This window comes from Epinephelus moara, chromosome 22, assembly GCF_006386435.1.
Source record: "Epinephelus moara isolate mb chromosome 22, YSFRI_EMoa_1.0, whole genome shotgun sequence".
NCBI lineage: Eukaryota > Metazoa > Chordata > Actinopteri > Perciformes > Serranidae > Epinephelus > Epinephelus moara.
The window spans coordinates 35388383-35410882 of NC_065527.1; the positions used below are offsets into that span (position 1 = coordinate 35388383).

Here is a 22500-nt window from a genome sequence, read left to right on the forward strand (position 1 = left end):
CACTTTTTCACACAGGGCCATGTAGCTTTGGATTTTTTTCTTCCTCATTAATAAAACCCTTCATTTAAAAACTGCATTTTGTGTTTACTTGTGTTATCTTTGACTAATGTTTAAATTTGTTTGATGATCTGAAACATTTAAGTGTGGAAAACATGCAAAAAAGTAAGAAATCAGGAAGGGGGCAAACACTTTTTCACACCACTGTATATGTGTATGTATGTATGTATGTATGTATGTGTATATATATATATATATATGTATGTATATACATGTATGTATGTGTATATATGTGTCTGTATATGGGTGTATATAGGTTGTAGATGGGTGTATATAGGTGCACATAGTAAATAGCATTTTATGTATCTATTTATTTAGACATGTTTATACTTTAATTCATACTATATGGCATTTATATATCAGTTATGAATAGATTTCTATATTTTTGATATCTTAAAAACTTAATATTGATATTAATTATTTATTATATTGTTAAAGCCTCAGTGTGTAAAAATGGTGAGTAACAGTGACATCAGCGGTCAAATTCTAGATGGCAGCGCTCACTCGCGCTCACTCACTCACCCCTCCCGTCGGGTAAGTGACGGTGGCCTCGTAGGACAAAAAGCCTTGCGAAGACAGCAGAGTTTTTCAAGTTTTTCAGGAGTGTCCAGCGATGAGGTGAATATTTATTTAGGAAGCTAAACCATGTTACGATATGTTGTAGCTTACCAGTGAGATATAGGTTATCTGTGAGATATATGTTAGGAGTGTTTTATTTCTAATTGTTTTGGTAACACGAGCATTAGCACAGTAATGCTAAAATAACACTTTTTATGTGATAGTCACGGCACAGTGTGGCAAATATAGGTTGGTACGATTATAATATATGCGTTTCCAGAGTGTTCTTCCACAGGACACAGGGAGATGAGGAAGAGGGAGAGGGAGAGGAGGAAGACCAGGGAGAGGAAGGGGACGAGGGGGTAGAGGCAGTGCAGGAACGGCCAGGCGATGAGGTGTGTCTCGGCTACCCAGAGGGAAGAAGAGGAAGAGAGGGCGGCAGCCTTCGCAGCAGCGCGAGAGGAATCAACAGATTAGGCTGTAGGCTAGGCTAACCATTTAGCTGTAGCTCTGGGATAACGTTAGCCAAGGCTAGGATAACGTTAGCACGTAAACGTAGCCGTCACTCGAACTTAGACGAGAGGGAAAAGTAGTTGCAAACATGAAGCCAAAATGATTTTAAAATATCTGATTGAATTACCTGTCTCGCAGAAAGCATGCAACCTCCGCATCCCTTGTGAAATCCTTCTCCTTCAGGAGTTCTTTCCACCTGGAATAACCAACGCCGATATTCACTCGCGTCTTGTCCCGTCCTCGCTTATCTGATCTTTGTCTTTTATTTGGTGGCATGGTTTCCCTCTTACGGGGCAAAACATATGTGTAGTCCTCCATTTAAAGTGCAACAGAATCATAAAAGTACAAAGCAGGTTCGCGCAGAAGCGCCCCGGATTGATCTTTACCTTAACCGTCTCTAGTGACGGCAAGTTCTAGGTAAACGCAAAAGGCGAAGCGCGTATATCCCTTTCGGCCACTGTATTCAAATATCACGACGCAAGAGGGCAACCTCCAGCAGACCGCGCCCTGCCTGTAGAGAAATCATTTTAAGCCTATGAGAAAGCTTCCATTTGTATGTGAATTGCATTACACTTTATTAAATATATATTTATGAAAGCAATAGTTGATATTTGCTAATAAACAACCATGTAAATTACACATTGTAACTTTAAGAAAAATATAATACAGAGTCCACGGGGTAGGACTATATAAGTTTTGTTCTTCCTCCTACTCCCTTTCGAACATGTTAAGACTTGTCGAATACAATATACAGTATTGTCTTTTATTTGTTTCTTAGCACTTCCTTGTCCTATGTTGGTGTTTTTTATACCATCTTCATGTTCGAAATAAAGATTTTGAACTTGAAATTAAAAATAGTGATGCAGCCTCCCCTGGCTGTGAACAGACTGTTACGCTAACTGGCTAGCTAGCTGCACGCAGCATGCTGATCAGTGGTGTAATTTTATAAATGTACAATTATTAGTTTTACAAGTCGTTTGTGTCACACATTGTTGTGTGCCATGGTGTTTTGGCCTGTAAGAGAGTTAGTTGTGGGTTAATTGTTGTGTTGTAAGGTTAACCATTAGTAAGAGGGGTATGCATTTAATAGGGCTCCCCCCTTAATAGTCTTGGCAACGAACCCTGTAATGTATTTCATTGAGTGTTGGAGAGTTGCAGCAACTGTTTTAGTTTTGCATCAGTCTGGTGGTATATTAAATATTTATATCATACAGGAAATTACAACCGGTATACCAGGCCAACCGGTATAACTCACAGCACTAATTGAACCCCTAGATATTAAAGTGGAAAGGCAAAGTGTTTACAGGAATGCTATGACACAGATCATTTAATAAGAAAATAATCACTTTGAGTCCATTTCACTAAGGGCTGTACCCAATATCATATTTTAACATTGGAAGCTTTTATTGAGGTTTTCAAATGGAGCATGGGAAGTGTGTTGTCATATTTTATGACATCATCTTGTCTTTTTTTTTTTTTTTTTAAATCAAATCAGCTTTCCTTAATGAATACATGTAATTTATGGTGTTGTTTGGTGTGTGACTCCCTTTGTGTGCAGCAAATGGGAGAGAAAATTTTGACCACTGTGAAAAAGTTTATGAAAAGCTTAACGCCAATAAATATGGACTGAAGCTGAATATTTTGTTAGATGAAAACACATTTTGGAAATCATTTCAATACATTTTGACTTTTGATCTTTGCAGCACTCATTTTTTGAAATGTTTGTATCACATGAGTTGGAAACAATCCCACACAGCCACCACTGGAATCTACAGCATAGCGCAGTCTAATCTTTATCTGCAACTGTGCAGAAATACCAGCTCTAAACAGCATAAATAGACATGCAAAAAAATAAATTAATTAAATGTTGATTTAAATATGAATGGGGGTGGATGTTACCTCAGATGTCATATAGAGAAAGAGTACTGATCATAATTAACCTGGTAGTATCCACTCTCAGGCACAGGTTAACATGTACGGAACCCCTGCTGGACTGTTACAGAAAGTGCAGTCTGTTATGGTAATCCTTTGGGATAATTTGCAATAAAAATGTTTAAGAAATTAATCAAATCTCTCTCTGTTTCAGTCTTCTTTTCTTTCTCCTTCTCTTTCAGCCCCTGAGGTGATCAACTGTGAACCCCTTAGTACAGCAGCAGATATGTGGTAAGCATTTTGCAGTAAACTGCATATTTTCACATCTCCAACAGAAGCTGTTACACAATTCATGATTGCACCCACATCCATCTAGTATTTCCAAAGCATTTCTGGACTGTTTTAAGTAACTCTGCACTGTTCTGTCTCTATATAAGGGAGAGTAAATTCTTCTGTAAGTGACACTTTCGGGCCTGTTCTGAGCCCCTCTCACTGCACAAGATCTTACTTATCAGAAGTCTCAGTCTGCTGACATTTTGATCCCACTGAGTGACTGAGGGAATGTCCACACACACTTGTATACTGTTTTTTTCTTTGGTTTGTTCTACTGTAGTCGAAAAAGTTCAAACCACAGAACATAACTGCCTGCGTCTTGTGTGTCTATTTCCTCCAGGAGCATCGGGGTCATTACCTACATACTGTAAGTTGTAAATGTTTTTATGGTAGATGCTATGTGAGTGCTTGTCGGTATTTCACAAGTTATTGCACACATTTAATGATCAGAAGACTTAGATGGAAGCATCTGCTGTCTGACATTGTTTGATGCTACGTAAATTCAACCACAGCTGTTGACACTTAGTGGTTTGTAGATCTTTTTTTATTACGTGTTTTATATCTATCTATCTGTCAGAAGTGGAATCACAGAACACTCTGTATGGTTGGGTTTGAGATATGGAGATATTGTCAACACACTTATGCTGAACGCTCTGTTCTCAGATTGAGTGGTTTGTCACCATTCCAAGGTGACACTGATGAAGAGACTCTAAGGAACATCACTGTCATCAACTATGAGTTTGCTGCACGGTATTTCAGCATGACCAGCTCCATGGCCAGAGACTTCATCCAGAAACTCTTGGTGAAAAATCCCAAGTATGTAATATAGGTACAGTATTTGTTATGGGTAATTTAACATAAGATGTACAGTATTTCCCTATTATGGTTGATAGCAAGTTGTTGATATATCTGCAGTGCTAACTGGGTGTGTAATTGTGCCTCGCTATACTTGCTCAATGGAATGGGACGTGTGTGTGTTTGTGTTTGAATGCATGTTGTATAGGGGTGAGTTCGTGTACAAAAATCTCTAAACGTTTAGAGTGTGTCATTTTTTTCGTGTAAACGTGTACACGGGTTTCACCGCTGGGTGGTGCTATTGCATTATACCAGTAAAGCCCCAGCTATCCGAATACCAACCGAACGGGCCATTTAACCAACGGTTACAGGCCGCCACACCAAAATATCGCCATTCTGACAGTCCGCCATCCCGAATTCTGGTCCCTGAGTCCTGACAGTAAGCTATGGCGAGCCTGTAGAAGTCGTATTTCCCATGCATGTCAGTGATTTTCACCGGGGACGCACGTGAGTAATTCAGGCTGATTTTACCTGTTTTTCAGCGAACTCCTCTGGTAATTTTATTAAAAGGCATGGCATATAGGCCCACAGTAACTTATTATTATTATTGTTATTGTATCTTATAAGAGTGGGCTGCAATGAGTACCGGGCCATCAAATCACAGCATCCGCGGTGAGAGGACACGGAATTCTTTGCGCTTTTACGCACACGGGTCTAGGCGATCACGGATATTTGATGTGGGAAAGATGTAGCCAGATGTATTACCTATTTTAGATACATGGCTCGTCTGTCCGTCCGTCCGTAGCATGAGTCATGTGCGCCACTTCACCACCGACCCGTGCGTAAAAGCGCAAACAATTCCATGTCCTCTCACTGTGGATGCTGTGATGGCCCGGTACTCATTGTAGCCCACTGGTGAACGACCCCCTTAACGGCCGCGCCGTTTTAATAGAATGGAGCACGTAGGCTACTGACCTGTTGCCAAACCCGGTCTCACACCATTTCTTGTCATATTCACAGTCTATCACAGTTAGTTAACACCCCCCTCCCACCTAAAAAAAACCCAGCGTTTTTCGTGTACTCATTTTTCATAACCGTTTATGATCTCAAACACGTGTAAACGTGTACACAGACTCACCCCTAATGTTGTATACCTTATACATTGAAAGTTGCAGGTTGATTGACAAAGTAATTTCTGACAGGCTAAATGTTAGCCATAGACCAGTTCAGACCAAAGATTTGCATCGAGTCAAGCTGAAACATGCAACTTCTTGCAATGCGCTCTTCTGCAACATTGTAAAAACCTGCCCTTTCACAACAGTGTAACTAAATGAGACGGTGTATCATCTCTATGCAGCAACTCTCTGTGCTTCCATTCTGATTTCCAGCTCTCCAGGCTTATTTTGGGGCTAAATATAATTTGTAGCTTCTTAAAATATGAATGAGGATAGTGATAGTGAGATACTGGCTACAGTTGCATTTGCAGTAGTCATGAAACGGTGAAAAACAGAAACAAACCAGCATCAGATGGACTGTGTTCATAATCAATACGCCACAATAATATAAATGACCAGCACCAATTAGTAAGTTAATGTGATTGTGTGTGTGGGCATAAGCACATACAGCAAGCAGCAGCAGCAACCCACCGTCTGAGACTGGCACACCATGAGGACCGGGCTCGGCGGGGCACCCGCTGCAGTAAGCGAACACGCTGTCTGCGGCTATTTTGACTTGACCAGCAGTCTTCACTACAAGCTGATTGGATGTTGACACAGGTGACCAGCCTTAAATTCTAGAACCAGCCGCCGTCAATTTGACCAGCTGAGTTGCAGTTGACACTATCTGCTAGCTTGAGTCGAGCTCAGACAGGCCAGTTCACACCGCAACTTTTCTCTGCAGTGTTCTAAAACTGTTTTGTGTTGTCGCAATTTATTGTTCTGAACTGGGCATATATATAATGCAGTAGTTACAGCTGGGCCTTGCAGGGAGCCTATTAGTGGTGGAAATCATCAGAGGATCTACGAATTGGTGTTATCATGATATTGAAGTTACGATACAGTATCATTCTGATTTTAAATATGTTATATGCTGTATATATAATATGTTGGGATTCACAGGACCACAGATGATTTGTCATTTGTTAAAATCTAAACTGGACATGTGAAGGCTTGTCTTCTCTGCATGCTCTTTGTTCTTCAGACAAAGAGAGCTATTTCTCATCTCAGTGAGAACAGTCGCCAAACTTGTGACTCTGTGATGTCACAGGCATCTTAACACACCCATAGGGGGTGACCAGGTCCCAGTAAACCAAATGTGGGACAAGGAGTAGGTTTGTGAGGGACAATGTGGGACACCCGCCCCCACCGACCACGAGGCTAATATGTTTTGTCCTCATTCATTTTTTTATTTTTATTTTCCTTTTCCCTCTCTAATGGGTGTAAGTACTCAAAATGAATAAACTAAATAAATAAAATGACCACCCAGACTTACAATCACTTACCACTTGAATAACAAAAGTCGCAACTCACAAGACCAGGGATTCACTGACACTGCAGTGATGGTTGGAAAGCTCAAAAGAGCAGGAACAGTAACAAAAGTCTTAACTCACAAGTCCAGGGATTCAGGGAATGAGCAGAGGGGGAAGGAAGGATGAGGGGGAACTTGCAGTGATGGTCGGGAGCAGGAACAGGACACACATATACACACCAAGCTGGTATATAGTTCGTTAGTTAGTTAGAATTTGTGTGTTTTGGTTTTTCTTTACTTACTTTGTGAATAAATATAATTCTTTGGAGTCATACCTGCTGTCTCTTTAATGTTGCACAAGGGTGAATGAATAGTCAACCTCTGCTGCATCAAGAACTCCAAAATCCTTCAGGCTTTGCTGTTAATTTTGGTTATGGTTATTAATGTAATTATTAATCAAAAATTCCAAATTAATAGTTTAGCTTATTTTATGAGACTGATATCTTTAACTGACTATCATTTTTCCCTTTACGGGAATGGTGCCCAACGAGGTGATTTAATGTTAATTAAGTCACATTATTTAACATAAATATTAATAATACTGATACGTTGCTGATCCAAGAAGCTATTCTCCCTCCAGTGGTACCTATACACCCTTACCACCTCATCACAACCCTGCTGGCTTTACTGACTGTTGTCCTAGTTCTGCATCTAACCACCGCCTTGACTACCGGCACCTCCTACCGTCGCACCTAGCCGTTAGCATAGCTCAAGCTAGCCAACGTGCTACATCCATGGCCTGTGACAACACAATGCTCACAAAAGCAAACAAACAGATTACAGACCTTAAGGAAGACATCTGCCGACCCTCTCAGGAACTGCAGGATAAACAGGCCATGCTGACTTCCTGCCTGGACCTGGCTCATGAACAGTCCTTACACATTGTCTCCCCCAAAGTGGCCCTCCAGGACACTGCCCCATGGGATACCTCCACCTGTCCACGGCCTTCCTCCTCCTCCACACCCAGCCTCCAGACATCCTGGGCTGAAGTTGTGATCCGCGACAGAAAGAGACTCCAGGATACGACTACCTCGCCTGAGCCTCTCCAACCGCTTCGAGGCGCTAGCAGACAACCCAGATCTTCGCCCGGTGCCGGCAGGCCCCGCCACTAGCTCTCTGCATACGGTTGCTGGTGGTTGTGCAACGCCTGGCTCTGGAAAGGCCGCTGGCCCCTCTCCGCCTGCGGCTACTGGTGCTTCGCCCTCGGGCTCAGGTGGCTCCACGTCTGGGGTAGCTGGTCCTACACCTGCGGCTGATGGCGTCCCCGCGGCTTCCCGCTCCGACGGCCCCATGGTCCCCGGTCCCTCGGTGGCTGCTGGTGCACCGTCTCCCCACTCCAGCTGCCCTACCTCTGGGATCATCATGGCTGGCTCCACACTGGCAGCTGGCGGTGTCCCCGCGGCTCGCCGCCCCGGCAGCCCGCCGCCCATGGGTGACGTGGAGCCCTCCTCCCCGCCAGCACCCGCCGGTGCCCAGAGTGGCTCTGCTGCGGTCCCAGATCGCCAGCTCTCCTCCCGGACAACTACCTCTGCTTCACGTCGCAAATTCCTGAAGGAAGCCATCCTCATGCCCGCCCGCTCACCCGAGGCTTCAACTTCGCGGACAATTTTAATCTTTTCTGGAACCGTCCCTCTTTCTTTAAACAGGATGGCATTCACCCTACCACCCTGGGAAGCCGCACGCTGGCAGCCAATATTCAGCATGCTGTACATCACGCGCCACATGCATGACTATTTACATCACACGCACCCTCCACCGACACTCTTCCTCACCCCGTGCCAACAGACGCACAGAACACAGCCCCGCTCACCAACGCCCCTGTCCAGCCATATCAATCATTAACCCTCCCACTTGAGACATTCCCCATACAGTCCATCATAAAGCACAGACCACCCCGCCCTTACTGCAATAAGACTGTGAATAACAAAACTTATGCCCCATCTTCTGCATTCCTGCCACCCCCTGTGCTACTCAAACCCAACAACACCTGAAACTGGCTCTACTCAACACCCGCTCACTGACCAACAAAAGTGCCATCCTACATGAATTCATCACTGACAATAAACTGGACTTCCTCTGCCTCACCGAAACCTGGCACAAACCCCTGGATTATTTCTCCTTAAGCCAGACCACACCCACTGACTACACCTACACCGACAAACCCCGCCCAGACGGACGGGGTGGTGGCGTTGCTGCCATCTACAGGAAATGCTTTAAAATGTCCACAATCTCCATACCTCCTGCTCAGTCCTTCGAACAAGTTGCCCTCAAACTGTCTGGTCCCACTTCCCTGGTCATGGCCATCATCTAGCGTCCTCCCAAACCTAACAACTCCTTCCTCTCAGACCTCGCCGAATTCCTCACCCAGCTATCTGCCGTATCCCCCTCAATTCTCCTGCTGGGGGACTTCAATATCCACATTGATGATCCAAACAAAAGTGCAATAGACCTCCTGGAACTGCTCCCATGCCTTCACTTCACCCAGCATGTCAACTTGCCCACCCACTGTCGCGGCCACATCCTGGACCTAGTCTGCCTCGCCGGTCTCAGATCACCTGGCCATCACTGTGGACTTCAAGAACCAAAACTCAAACACAGTATATCCTTCAGAAATATCAAGTCCATCTCCCCCTCAGCTTTCTCTGACTCACTGGCAAATACTCTGTCCACATCCACCACCCCGCTGACCCCAAACCCCTCTGACCTGGTCACCCACTACAGCAACACACTGTCCCTCTGCCTCGACAAACTGGTTCCCTTAAAAACCAAAACTGTCTCATTCACTCACTCATCTCCCTGGTACACTCCTGAACTCCGTCACATGAAAACCCGTAAGCAGCAGCTTGAAAGACTTTACATGAAAACCAGTCTCACAGTCCATCTCCATGCCTATACAGACCATCTTTCAAACTGCAAAGACGCCCTCACTGCCGCCCAGTCCAACTACTACTCACAGCTCATTCACTCTGGCTCCAATAACCCAAGACTCTTTTCCACCATCAATAAACTCCTGAAACCCTGCGACAACACCCTCTCCATCACAACTGACAACTGACAATGCAATCTCACCCCTGTCTCCCCCCTGGAACTCCCCCCCATCATTTCCAAGATGTAAAGCTCCACTTCTGTCCTGGACCCCATACCATCCTCCATCTTCAAAGTCTGCCTTCCAACAACCTCCCCACTCATCACTACCATCATTAACTCCTCCCTCACCTCTGGCTCTGTCCCTCAATCCCTGAAACTGGCCGCTGTCACCCCCATCCTCAAAAAACCCGGCCTGGACCCTGACGTCATCTCAAATTTCCGTCCCATCTCTAACCTTCCCTTTCTGTCAAAAAATTCTGGAACGTGTTGTCACCTCCCAAATCAAGACCCACCTCCGCTCTCATAAACTATATGAACCATTTCAATCCGGATTCCACCCTCAACACAGCACCGAAACCGCTCTCCTCAAAATCACTAATGACCTCCTCCTCTCTGCCGACTCTGGCCACCTCAGCATACTCATCCTCCTTGACCTCACTGCTGCCTTTGACACCATCAACCACACCACTCTGCTATCCCACCTACAAACTTCCCTCAACATCACTGGCTCTGCTCTCTCCTGGCTCAAATCATACCTCACCGGCAGACATCAGTTCATCCACGTCAACAACTGCACCTTCTCCACCGTAACCCCTGCTTAAAGATGTCCCTCAGGGCTCGGTGCTTGGTCCTCTCCTCTTCATCATGTACTTACTCCCCCTTGGTTCTATCATTCGTCGTCATGGTCTCCATTTCCACTGCTACGCTGACAACATCCAAATCTACATCTCCACAAAATCCATCACCCCGGCCACCCACTCTACCCTCACCAACTGTCTGACTGAACTCCAATCATGGCTGCAAGCCAACTTCCTCAAACTGAACTGTGACAAATCTGAAATAATACTCATCAGCCCAAAATCCAATCAATAACCTCTCATTTGAACATCACATCAGCCGCCTCGCCCAAACTGCCTTCTTTCACCTCAGAAATATTGCCGTCTCTGTCCATTACTCTCCTTCTCTGCCGCTGAAGCTGTCATCCATGCTTTCATCACCTCAAGACTCGACTACTACAACAGCATCATCTACGACTCATCATCCAGAGTCCTCAACAAACTTCAGTACATCCAGAACTCTGCTACCCCCCTCCCCACTCACACCCGTTCCCGTGAACATATAACCCCTGTCCTGCAAAACATACACTGGCTCCCTGTCCTGTACAGAATCAATTTCAAGATCCTCCTCCTCACCCACAAAGCCCTCCACAGCCAGGCCCCCTCCTACCTCACTGACATGCTCCACCACCTCCTGCCACCTTCGATTATCCGACAAAAACTTCCTCTCGCCTCCACACAGGACCAAGCACCGAACCTGGGGCAACAGAGCCTTCTCCATAGCCACCCCCTCCCTCTGGAACACCCTCCCTATACACATCCGTGACTGTCCAAATCCATCTACCTTCAAATCACTCCTCAAAACCCACCTTTTCAAATCCGCTTTTAATTTTTTTTTTTTTCGCTTTCAATTTGTGTCTTTATTATTCAATAAATAAAAAGTTGCTTCAATCAAAAAAATATATTTTCAATCAAAAAAATATTTGAGGCCCAAAAAATTGCATTTGACTACTTTTTTTCTTTGCTTGAAAAGTTCTGTTTTTTTTATTGAAGTGAGTTATTATTTGATTGAAAATACTTTTTTTTGATTGAAGTCATCTTTTTTGTGTTTGGGCCATATTATGGGTAGGACATTTGTGTCTTTATTATTCAATCCCAAAAAATAACACTTCAATCAAAAGAAATATTTTCAACCAAAAAAAACATTCACTTCAATCAAAAAATATATTTTCAATAAAAGAAAAAAAAGTGTTTGAATGCAAAAAAGTATTTGAGACCCAAAAACATTCATTTGAACACGTTTTTTCTTTGATTGAAATTTTTTTTATTGATTGAAGTGAGTTATTATTTGATTGAAAATATTTTTTTTTTGATTGAAGTCATCTTTTTTTGTGTTTGGGCCATATTATGGGTAGGACAAAAATATCACTTCAATAAACCATATTGTACCACAGTAGCCAGAACTGTAATATTATTACTTTCAATAATGTTGTTGTAAGCTACTGTTATTNGTGATATTGGGCTTTATAAATAAAATTGATTGATTGATTGATTGATTGATTGATAAAAAAAAATATATTTTCAACCAAAAAAAACATTCACTTCAATCAAAAAATATATTTTCAATTAAAGAAAACAAGTGTTCGAATGTAAAAATAAAATTGAGACCCGTTTTTTCTTTGACTGAAAATATTTTTTTCATTGATTTTTTTTTTTTTTATTGAATCATTTTGACACAAACATCCCGCAGTGGGGCGGATGCTTCCCCATTGGTCAGACATGTTTGAGTGACAAGTGTCTACACCAATGACGTTTGAAATAGGTATCTCTCTCTGGAACAAGCAAGTCGCCATTTGCAAGGTACAGCACTGGCACACCTGAGCAGATGGGCTTTTCAATGATTCCCCCACTGTCACCGCAGCAAACCTCCATCTGAAAGCAGGTAAAACAGGTCCGGCTTTTAACTAATATCACAGAAAGCGAGCAGGGCTTGAGAAATAAAAGCTCCGTGTTTCAAAGTGTGAGACGAGCCTTCTCTGGGGGGAGACAGAGGACTTCAGGAGAGGCGTAGCGCGAGGAAAAAATTAACCAGAAAATGCAACTGTTTGCATCTGGCTAGCTAACTTCAAATACGTCTGAGGCAAAATGGATGGATTTGTATTACCTACAGCGAGAGAGGAGAGTGTCTGGGGTGAGCAGAAAACGGATGCAGCTTTACTTTGGCGTCACCCTTGTAAAAAAAATATGTCTCTCGTGCCGTGTGTTTGAAAGTCTGCGAAAGACCTGCAGCCCAACATCTGCTGCTAAAGCTGAAGCGCCCCATCCACTTTAACAGCAGATTATCGGTGAATCCCAGTTTTCTTCTATGAAAGTTTGTAAAACTACCTGGTAAGTGTAAGAGAGAATTGAACCCCCTGGGGACGCGTGCTGCACAAGCGCTGCAGGGATTGTATTTATAACACGGGGAGTGTATATGTTTTTTAATTAATATAACAACATTTAAGTACATTTTTACTGCAATCAGTCCACATTTATACCTACAAAATAGGTGCTGAATTAAACAGTGGCTCCTAATGTTATTTTATTTAAAACCTATTATTCATGCTACTTGTCTTACACCTACAAACAAAGCATGTTTTAAATAGTGTATTTTTAGAGTTAAGCATGAGGCAGTAGTAGTAGACCAAGGTACCTTTTAACCGTTTGTTTTCTGGGAATAACTGACACATCAGAAACCAGAAAGGTCCGTGTATCATTCGTTCATTCCATTTTCAATTTAAAATCAAAAACCGAAAAAAAACGTTTGTTTTTTCATTATTCGTTTAATAATCAAATTCAAAAATACAAAAAACGGTTTGTTTTTCTTATTTTTGATTTTATGTTCACATCAAAAATAGCAAATCGAAAAATGGGCCACGATTCAAATTTGATTTTGATTTGTCATTTGATCCAACTTGTGTGACCTGGAACTATTTTCTACGGAAGCGCATTGCATTCACTGGATAAAAAAACACCTACAACCTAACGTTACAGCAGCCTACAAGCATGCTGTGTCAATAAATCAGCTCAGACACTGTTAGAAATGTAGTATTTAGCCTAATAACATCATGCTACCAGACCGTCATATGTAACTTCATTGTCTGCCCGTGTGCTCAGAAGCACACAAAAATTTCTGAGAAGTTATGATAAAATAAAAAAATATTACGGACTATAGAATAGGACTGACAACCTCTCCAATGTTTCATGTCAATTAATTAACAGTATTTGTCAGCTTTTTATAATGCCTTTTTTTATTTTATTTTTTTATTTATTCATTTTTTTGCTGCTGCGCCGTGTCTCGTTGAAAGCGGTGATTTGCTAAATACATTCTACAATAATAAATTAGATTAAATTTTGGTCTATAATATTGTTGGTTATATTACGCATTTTAATAAAAAAACTTAAGAATAAAAGAAATAAACACCGAAATAATTAGTGGAAACTTTTTTTTAATTGATACTCCTCTTCTCTGACATACTAACACACACACACACACACACACACACATTGAACACGCGATTGATTGAATGAATGAATGAACATTGGAAGCGGTACAGCCGCAGTCCCGCCAGCTGGCGCGGTCACTGTTGAGGTTACATTTGTTTTTTATTATTCACAAAATGTTTTTTTATTGACCGTATGAATGGTTTTGTTTTCAAATAAATATTTGGAAACGAAAATGTATGCTTTGGTGTATTTTTACAGAGTTTTGCAATATGTATAGCCTACCTGTATGTATCAAAATGTATAATTTTCAGCAGCGGTCTGTGTGACCGCTGCCGCGGTCGGAGGTATAAATGCTCAGAAGTCTAGTGTGTTTCATTTTTGTGACTTAAAGGCTTCAGAAAATATTCAAGGCACATTTTTTAAAAGTCATAGGAAGAGAAGCTTGTAGGTTTTAGCTAAACAGAGTTATTTGCATTATAAAAACCCAAACGGTCTGTCAGACTGTCGTGGCGGTTCTAGTGTTAATTAATTGACATGAGACATTGGAGAGGTTGTCAGTCCTATTCTATAGTCTGTAATATTTTTTTATTTTATCATTACTTCTCGGAAATTTTTGTGTGCTTCTGAGCACACGGGCACACAATGAAGTTACATATTGGAGGGGCGCTGTAATCTTACAACTCCTTCTTGGTGAAAGATCTTCTTAAGCTAAGAGCGATCTGGGAAACGTGGCCTTTATCATGTCAACATACAGGGAAAATGTGTCCAGAGTTTATGACATTTACCGGGAGAGCTAGAGCCATTTGACTAAAGCTGACGTTATTACTGCTGTAGCATGATGTTATTAGGCTAAATACTACATTTCTAATAGGGATGGGTCACGATTTTCGAATTTCGAATAGTCGTTGTATTTTTGAAAAATCGATTTTTTAATGCGACTATTACTATTCGCCGTTTAATTTCCCCCCTTTATTTGACATGCAATTCAGCTCCTAACCGCACGAGGGCAGTATGGGATTGCTACAGCGGTGTGAGATGGGCTATCAGCTAGTTTGATGCTCTTCTACAAACAGGAGAAACATGCAGAGACTACTAGTCCGCGAGGAATGTCCGCAGTCATTCGGGCTTTCATAGTCGAGCGCACTTCAGCGTTGTAGTTTCCTGTAAAAATGTCCGTGAAAAATTCCCGCGATGTGAAAAATACATGCCGAGCAGTCACTGGTGCGCGGAGCTTTGCGTGCTCAGGGCTTGCGGAAGTCCGCTTTGAGTCCGTGCGGACTTCCGTGGAGTCCGTTCCGCGTACGTTCCGCCCGAGTATGTTCGGGCATTTAATGATGAATGGATCTCTGTGTGCGTGGCTCCGGGGGGGCGGAGCAATTATTCTAAAAATTGTCGAATAGTTGCCATGATTTTCGAATAGTGTTTTTGCTTGTGCTGCCTTGCCATGATTTTCGAATAGTGTTTTTGCTTGTGCTGCCCATCCCTAATTTCTAACAGTGTCTGAGCTGATTTATTAACACAGCATGCTTGTAGGCTGCTGTAACGTTAGGTTGTAGGTGTTTTTTTTTGGGGGGGGGTTTATCCAGTGAATGCAATATGCTTCCGTAGAAAAAAGTTCCGGGTCACGCAAGTTGGGTCAAATGAAAAATCAAAATCAAATTGGAATCGTGGCCCATTTTTTAATTTGCTATTTATGATGTGAGCATAAAATCAAAAATAAGAAAAACAAACCATTTTTTGTATTTTTGAATTTGATTATTAAACGAATAATGAAAAAACAAACATTTTTTTCGGTTTTTGATTTTAAATTGAAAATGGAATGAACGAATGATACACGGACCATTCTGGTTTCTGATTGTGTCAGTTATTCCCAGAAAACAAACAGTTAAAAGGTACCTTGGTCTACTACTACTGCCTCATGCTGAACTCCCTTGTAAAAATACACTATTTAAAACATGCTTTGTTTGTAGGTGTAAGACAAATAGCATGAATAATAGGTTTTAAATAAAATAACATTAGGAGCCACTGTTTAATTCAGCACCTATTTTGTAGGTATAAATGTGGACTTATTGCAGTAAAAATGTACTTAAATGTTGTTATATTAATTAAAAAACATATACACTCCCCGTGTTATAAATACAGTCCCTGCAGTGCTTGTGCAGCACGTGTCCCCAGGGGGTTCAATTCTCTGCTGATAAATGGCGAGTTACACTTACCAGGTAGTTTTACAAACTTTCATCGAAGAAAACTGGGATTCACGGATAAGCTGCTGTTAAAGTGAATGGGGCACTTCAGCATTAGCAGATGTTGGGCTGCAGGCAGGGGCGATTCTAGAATCAGAGGTTTAGGGGTGCTGAGCACCCAGAGAGCTGCCCGGCCAGATAAATTTCACTGTTTTGTACATTTTAACTCAATTTCATTCCCACATTTGTGAAAGAAAAGCACAACACTTTTTGGGAAAGTCTGTGACTAAACCATCAAATCTGATAAAGGTTATTTAAATGCTGAGCCACAGCAAAAGAGGAATGGATTGGAATCATAAAAGAAACATATCGTAACCCTAATTTCTGGGGGAGAATAACTCATTTTGATACAGCAGCTCCTCAACATACACATAAACAGTATGTATGTTTCTGGAGTAAACCAGCCCCCTATAGTGAGTACCAAAAATACCAGAAATGGACTTTGGACTTTTATTTGAAATGCAATGCACAACATGTAACATTAGCACATTAACAGTAATTGACTTTTTCAATGTTTGTCTCTGCCTTTTTCCTTCTTGTCTGTATTATATAATACAAATACATAAATAAAAATACACTTGAAATCTACAAAAAAATAAATAAATAAATACACACAATAGGAGTTATAATGTTAATGGGCATCCAGCCAGTTAGCTAGTCAGTAGCACCTTGGCTTTAATATTAACCATAGACTGTATGATATTAACACATGCACATGACACAACAGCTAGCTTCTCTCATTCAAATTCAAACAGAGGACAGTGGTACTGACCACCTGTAACGTTTCCTAGCTGGAAAAAATGTCAACTAACTCCTACCTAACAACATAAACAGTGACTTACGATTAAATGCAGCCTGGTTTAAGCCAGGTACTTACACCACTACTGCATATCACCCACTCTGGAAGGCAGCGCATTGCTCTGTGCAGATAGATTTTTGAGGCAAGGAGGGGGGGGGATATTACGTTATATTACGTTTCAACCAAGTACTGTATGGTTTTGACACGTTTCTAGCTTGTTAAAAAAGGACATACAGTAAAAAACAAAATTTAAAAAAAAAATCCCTCAAATTTTGGGGGTGCTGGGATTCAATTTAGGGGTGCTTCAGCACCCCCAAAAATGGGCTAGAAACGCCTATGGCTGCAGGTCTTTCACAGACTTTAAAACACACGGCGCGAGAGACATATTTTTTTACAAGGGTGACGCCAAAGTAAAGCTGCATCCGTTTTCTGCTCACCCCAGACACTCTCCTCTCTCGCTGTAGGTAATACAAATCCATCCATTTTGCCCCAGACATATCTGAAGTTAGCTAGCCAGATGCAAACAGTTGCATTTTCTGTTTTATTTTTTCCTCGTGCTACGCCTCTCCTGAAGTCCTCTGTCTCCCCCCAGAGAAGGCTCGTCTCACACTTTGAAACACGGAGCTTTTTTTTCTCAAGCCCTGCTTGCTTTCTGTGATATTAGTTAAAAGCGGGACCTGTTTTACCTGCTTTCAGATGGAGGTTTGCTGCGGTGACAGTGGGGGAATCATTGAAAAGCCCATCTGCTCAGGTGTGCCAGTGCTGTACCTTGCAAATGGCGACTTGCTTGTTCCAGAAAGAGATTCCTATTTCAAAAGTCATTGGTGTAGACACTTGTCACTCAAACATGTCTGACCAATGTGGAAGCATCCGCCCCACTGCGGGATGTTTGTGTCAAAATGATTCAATAAAAAAAAAACGACTCCAAAACTTTATTCAGTTCAATCAAAAAAAAAAAAAAAAAATTCAATGAAAAAAATATTTTCAATCAAAGAAAAAACGTGTTGAAAAGATGAATGTTTTTTTGGTTGAAAATTTTTTTTGATTGAAGTGATATTTTTTGGGATTGAATAATAAAGACACAAATGTCCTACCCATAATATGGCCCAAACACAAAAAAAGATGACTTCAATCAAAAAAAAATATTTTCAATCAAATAATAACTCACTTCAATCAATAAAAAAATTTCAATCAAAGAAAAAATGGGTTCAAATGAATTTTTTTTGGGTCTCAAATACTTTTTTGCATTCAAACACTTTTTTCTTTTATTGAAAATATATTTTTTGATTGAAGTGAATGTTTTTTTTGGTTGAAAATATTTCTTTTGATTGAAGTGATATTTTTTGGGATTGAATAATAAAGACCCAAATGTCCTACCCATAATATGGCCCAAACACAAAAAGATGACTTCATTCAAAAAAAAAAATTCAATCAAATATTAATCACTTCAATCAAAAAAAAAAAACTTTTCAAGCAAAGAAAAAAAGTTTTCAAATGCAATTTTTTGGTCCTCAAATATTTTTTTTCATTCAAACACTATTTTTCTTTGTTTAAAAATGTTTTTTTTTTATTCAAGTGAAGTTTTTTTTTATTGAAAATATATTTTTTGATTGAAGCAACTTTTTTTTTGATTGAATAATAAAGACACAAATCTACCTCCATATAAAAGCGCTGAATAAATAAAATGTAGTATTATTATTATTAATTGGAGATCTATTACAAGGTCAGGCCCATGTTAAGGCTTAAGTTCCATAGCACTGGTGCCTAGATCACAACACATAGTATCACCAGAAGAATTGTTCCCAACATAAATGGTGCCCCTTAGTGAGGCCTAATATTGTTGTTCTCAACATAATTGGTGCCTCTGTGTGACGCCCAGAAATGTATGTTCCCTACATAATTGGTGCCTCCGTGTGACACCTACTTTTTGTTCCCTACATAATTGGAGCCCCATAGCGAGGCGTAGTACTGTTGACATTCATTCATATTGTGAAATATTAATATCAGCATACATTTTTGGTTCACACCAAAAATCTTTGATTCCATTCTTAGACTACCCAAAAGTCTTTATGTTCACCACTAGTCTGCTACAGCAGTAGACATTCAGCTGTACTTACAGACAAGTACATTGTGGTGAGAATTATTTTATTCATAAAGATAAAGCAATTTGAGAGACATTGTGTAACTGATCACCGCTATCTTAAGCCCTCATAGTGACTAGAGTTTGCTTGCTGCTAGCTTTTCAGGTTGACCTACCCTGTAGAAACTTGTAAGATTTTGGTTCAGCATTTGAATACGACTTATTCAGTGCAGCCTGGTTAAGCTGTCAAAATTTGCATTTGATTCTATTGTTCCTATTCTCCTTTGTAATTCATTACAGCGTGCCGCCAGCCTCGTGAAACCTAGAGAACTTACGTGAGAACTGGCTGTTACTGCCAAGCATTTCAGCCTAAGAGATAGAGCATAAGAGCCACAGTGTGCTACTAGCCCTGTGAAATTTTGTACCTTGCTGTTACGATCCAAGTTCCAGTTTGAGTTAACTTTAAGAAACAATACTCTAGCTGATATTGCCACACATTTTGGTTAGTGCATGTTGTTATCCTTGTAAGCAAATTTACAGTCTTACATTTCCGCCCTAATGTTTCGTGCCTGTTGGTGTTGTAGTAACCCTCCTCTACAGGAAGCTACCCCCACAGTGAAATCCAGCACATTCTTTTATTAAGCTAGTGTACCCACAAGTTACACTTAAAGGTGTCTGCTAAGCAGCAACATAGCCAACTACACATTTGATTTTTGTACTAAGAAAACCTGTTTTAGCCTCACCCTCCTTTCCAGAACTAACAATGGAGAACCCCTGTTTAGAACAGTTTATCTCTTCCATTGCACACAGCCTAAACCCTGGCTGTCCTGAACTCATCAGCAGATTGAGTCCCAGTGAGTGCAATAAAGAGATAAACTCTCTACTCAGTGACCACTGTGATGCACAGACTACATCCAACGGTACACTGTTAAAATGCTTGCTTCTGATCTTCCACAGGCAAACCACCCTTGCCTTTCAGAGCAAAGCAGCTCCAGAGAAGGAGGTAGAAACTCTAAGAGCGCAAAATGCTTCTCTCCTCCATGAAGCACAGATGGCTAACAAGAAAGCCATGCGCTATTTAGATGACTTGCATTCAGCAGCGTTAGACCTCTGCTCACATACAGAAGAAGTGTTTCGGCTTAGATCAGAACATCTAGCCCCAGCACAGTCTTACAGCCAGTGTGATTCCAGCTTCTCTGATTCACACTCTTCCCTGGATGAGAGGTTAGCACCTCCTCCGCTCAGTAAGTGGAAATCTTTCCCACCAGACCCCATGTCTTTGGGGATCAAGTCAGCTCCCCAAATTCCACCAACAAACAGAGGTAACAGTGATCTGACATGTCTCAGACACAGAGGTTGAGGAGACATGTAGTATATCTTCTACAAGATTTTCCGTCCCATGTCCATCTCAGACACTGTTGTTTGACTCCTATACCCATATGCAGGGGGAAAGGGAGGTTGAAAACCATTCAGCCTCTGCCTTTCAACTCCAGAGACCTGCAGCATGCGATTTACACCTCCTTAGAAATGCTAATTTAATCTCGCCTTCACCAGAGAGGACATCAGACTACTCTCGCTTTGAAGTGCTTGAGTTTTTAGCAAAGGACATTGCATTATTTGATCCAGACAACTGTGATCAACATATTGATGATTATTTTAGAGAGCTTGACAACTGTCTAGTTGACCTGCCACATGCGACCGAAAGGGAGAAGGTTAAACTTTTGTGGAAGACCAGCTCCAAAGCTGTCAAGTTTATTCAGAGCCAGCCTCCCAGTGTCAGACATAACTACACCAAGCTCCGTCAAGCACTGAAAGAAGAATTTTCTGCCACTGCTGACGAAATATCATCTATGGTTGCAGCCCTCCAAATTAACCCTATGGGCCGGAACGACGCATAGTGCGTCCAAATTCACATCTGTTCTTCTCTATTGATTTTCTCCGCGACCGTGCGTCACAGCGAGAAGCCACACATATCATGTGAAACAGCAGACTCGTAGCTTTTGACAAGACCAAGCACTTGTCGGTAGTCCAATGTTTTCACAGCGAAAAAAAATGATAAAGTTACACTAAAATCATGAATAACAGAGCTTTCATACAGCTTTACACACACATTACTGTTGGATAGATTACTCGCGAACGCAGGCTCACACAGAAATGCCACGCATATCACATGAAAGCGCAGGACCAGAGCTTTCCAGTGATACCACACACATCATTGTGCTGTCATTCCATCACGCTATAAATCCAGATTGATTGTCTACAAAATAAAAACCTGACAAATTTCTTTACAATCCATTATACAGATCTTGTTATCAGTCACTTCATATAGTGAGGAATATCGTATCTTACCACGTCTTAGGCTTGCGTGTGTTTCTCCCTGTCTATCCACATTTGTAGTCCGGCTTTCAAGATGCAAATATCTCCATATTGTCCAGTTGACACTCCATCAAACTTTGTATGACAAGACCAGCCACTTCACCTTTGCGCACACAGACAGCTGAGGCCTAATTATGCATGCTGACAGGGCAGTAGTCACCATATACATTGAGGGAGACATGTGTCCCCTCCAATGCCCAAAATGTCCCCCCAATATATAACTGAAACTGAAAAACAACAACAAACTTTGTTTACTGCAAACAAAGTGGCAAATATTATCTTGGAGGACATCATTGCACTTGGTTGACTATATTTCTATGATCATAGATGTAAATATTGCATGTTTCCTTCAGATAAAACACATTTGAACACGTGAATGAGTCAATGGAATTTCTTGCAATAATGAAAAAATACTGGCAATCATGTCCGCCTGGCACAAACCACATGTTTTGGACAACTGTGAAGTGACAGAATGTCCCAGCATCATGGTTCTTATATTGCCAGATTCCAGAGAGTCTCCCCTCTTCATATATGTCAGAATATGTCAACTTCCAACTTGCTATGGTGAGATACATGTCAAAATGTAAGAATTTAGGAACACAGATTTGTTTTTTTCATTGATATAAAAATTAATATAAAATACAGGCACATAGAAGGACATGAAATGATGGCAAATCCTTTATAATGACTGTGATCTGAGCTTTAAAGTAAAGGCAGTAAAAATACCCCAAAAACGCCTAGGGCCCATAGGGTTTAATAGTCACGTCTTGAGAATCCTAGAGATTATTACAAACGTTTTAGACACACATACTTTCTGGGCAAGAATGCACCAGGTTTAGAAGAGAACCCAAGCTTCACGTCCCTGTTCTTGTGTAATCTGCATCCCTGTGTACGCACTCACAGACACAAACACCTCTGACTCTCTGCCTCTAGCTACCGGGAGCGTTACAGCCCTGAGCCACCAGCTAAGCACAGGCGCTCCAGAGCTCACTCCTTGTTTAGTCCACGACTGTGCTGACAGTAGCGCAAATGTTAATCCAAAGTACCTTGTTTCTTGCAGTTAGGCAGACTTGAGTTGTCAGCAACAACAGCAGACTCGGTCATTCTAAACAGTAATAGACAGACACCCTGCTATTAGTTTAGGTAGCCTAAATTCTCATTGGACTGAGACACCACTGTCCAACTTTGCAAGTACACTTGGATTATTTTTGTAGTATT

The 22500-nt window shown here is 41.4% G+C and overlaps 1 protein-coding gene across 1 annotated transcript in view; it reads left to right on the forward strand.

The window, feature by feature from the left end:
* Nucleotides 1-22500, forward strand: part of si:dkey-240h12.4 (death-associated protein kinase 2) — a 63880-nt gene that overhangs the window by 30697 nt on the left and 10683 nt on the right. The window contains exons 5-7 of the mRNA XM_050034057.1: nt 3243-3291; nt 3674-3700; nt 3997-4149. Coding sequence (XP_049890014.1) covers nt 3243-3291; nt 3674-3700; nt 3997-4149 — 229 coding nt within the window. The remainder of the gene's footprint in view (nt 1-3242; nt 3292-3673; nt 3701-3996; nt 4150-22500) is intronic.